The following is a 2,093-nucleotide window of genomic DNA, read 5'->3' as shown; positions in this document are numbered from 1 at the left end:
GAGAAAATGGAAAGATCACAGGAGAAAGAAAGGGGGAGGAGAAAAGAAAGATAAATAAGTATGAGAGGTGTCTAAAAGAGCTGCTTTTGGGCAGTTGCATTTTTTAACTTGTGTGGTCGCTTGAGCCAGAGGTTTCAAGCTGCTTTGCTAAACATCGCTGATGGTTGTGATTGTGATTTGTTTGCAGTTACCCGTACAGCGAGGACTCCAGCCAGGGGAAGCAGTACATGAACACGAGATGTCCAGCCTGGTGCGACAGAATCCTGATGTCCCACTCCGCCAAGGAGCTCATTCTGAAAGTAAGTATGGACCTGCGGCCACCCGCTGCCTCCATGTTGTGTTTACCTTCAGCAGAGGCAGGTAGGGCTGGTACGCTTCCGCTTGTCCTCGGATTTTCAGTTGCCTGTAGCAAACACTCGCCGCGTTGGAGACAGCATTCCCTGGCAGTAGTGAAGGGCTGTGCCTCCAGCGCTTTCCACCCGGGCACGTGGATGTGTCCCCGTTAACACGTTGGCTGTTGCCAAAGCACGAGCTTTCACAAACGCTTCTGTTGGTGTCTGAGCTGCCGACGCTGGCTGCCTGTCGCCTCTCCTGTGCCGCGTCCGTGCATGTCAGTGCTGCACTGGGACATACAGCAGTGGGAAACTGCCTGCTTTGAGGAGGAGTGACAAAAAATAAAAAACCTCCATCAGTCCCCCAATCCAGCGCACTACTCAGTATCATAAGTAACGGTACTGCCCGTGCTCGGGGCTCGGCACAGATGCACGCGGGGTGACGAGGAGTGGTGGCTGACTGAGGAGTCACTGTCGAAAGAAAAGCCTGTGTAGCAGCAGCTCGAGGTACCCGAGTTACAAGCGTGGTAGATTTCAGTTCCCTCTGTTGCTGATAGTGAGGACTGGATTTCCCAAGAATGTGTCAGATCCTAGATGGGCCGCATCTCCTGTCACTGTCCCCTGAATGAAGGCAGAGGCTCCAGCAGGTATGCTGCTCCCTTTGCTACACCGACGAAGCGCCTACATTTGGACATTCCATTAGAGTTTTAAAAATCCAATTGTGCAACATTTTTAGACTATGTAGTTTCTCTTTGGATAGAGAACCACCAAGTTTACCTTACTTCTGTACACTAAAATCCCAAGTTAAATGACCCAAGCATAGGGACTTCCAGTTATCCTCTTCCCCCTCTCCTCTTCACTCCGCTCTGCTCTCCTCCTTCCCTTGGGAGCGCTGAACCAGGGCAGCGCTTGCACATGCCAACTTACCCTGCCGCTGTCTCCTGCGCGCGCATCCGTGGTAGCTGGAGACCCGTCCTGTTAGCGCTGGCTGTCGGTTGTTCTAAAGGACGGGGAACACCTCGGGGAGCGGCCGTATGATGTAAGGTCTCCCCCGTTCCTTCCTGCTCTGAGCTGGACCTTCCCCGCTGTGCGCGCCGCAGCCGCCGGCGCCATGCGAGAACGAATGCGCTGTCAGTTCTCAGCACTGTGGTGCTGGGGTTGCCTTGCTGACCACACTGTCTCATACGTAACAGACTTAGCGAACCCAAAATTGCCCAAAGTCACGCGTCTGTCTGTATGTTCCTATAGAACTAACCCAGTTTAATGGGACTGAATTGCAGAAAATAATCTTTGCAAATAAATCCATATTCTACAGCTTCATAGCTTTTTTATTTTCTGTTTAAGTTAATGAAATGTTTAAGTTAATGAAACCCTTGAAACTTGCTTTCCTGAAGTTTATAACCTTCTGTTTCTCTCTCTCATCAGGGTTATTTATCTCGTGATTAGACTGTTTGCTTTGCAGTATATAACTCACTGAAAGGCTGAGAACATTTTTCCATAGCTACTCAAATTTCAATTCGATGTATTTCCTCACACATTTACATGTGTAAGAAGTGTCTGCACAGTATCTTGAAGTTTTGCCCAAAATCTTAGACTGTGCATGTGCTGCAGTATTTAATAAAAAAAAAATGTGAAGCTAAGAGAAATACAGGCTTTATAGTAAAATAGTAACATCAAAATCAATGTTATTTGATCTTCTCACACATAAATATCATACAAAAAATGAGACTTCACCCAAAATATTACAGATAGTACTTGGCG

At 48.0% G+C, this 2,093-nt stretch overlaps 1 protein-coding gene across 1 annotated transcript in view; it reads left to right on the top strand.

Annotated features, from left to right (window-relative positions):
• Nucleotides 1-2,093, top strand: part of INPP5A (inositol polyphosphate-5-phosphatase, 40kDa) — a 184,681-nt gene that overhangs the window by 177,020 nt on the left and 5,568 nt on the right. Inside the window, exon 14 of the mRNA XM_009892737.1 lies at nt 188-299. Within this exon, the coding sequence (XP_009891039.1) occupies nt 188-299 (112 nt within the window). The remainder of the gene's footprint in view (nt 1-187; nt 300-2,093) is intronic.

Source organism: Charadrius vociferus, unplaced genomic scaffold (genome assembly GCF_000708025.1).
Source record: "Charadrius vociferus isolate BGI_N301 unplaced genomic scaffold, ASM70802v2 scaffold38, whole genome shotgun sequence".
NCBI lineage: Eukaryota > Metazoa > Chordata > Aves > Charadriiformes > Charadriidae > Charadrius > Charadrius vociferus.
This window is presented reverse-complemented; position numbering and strand designations above follow the sequence as displayed.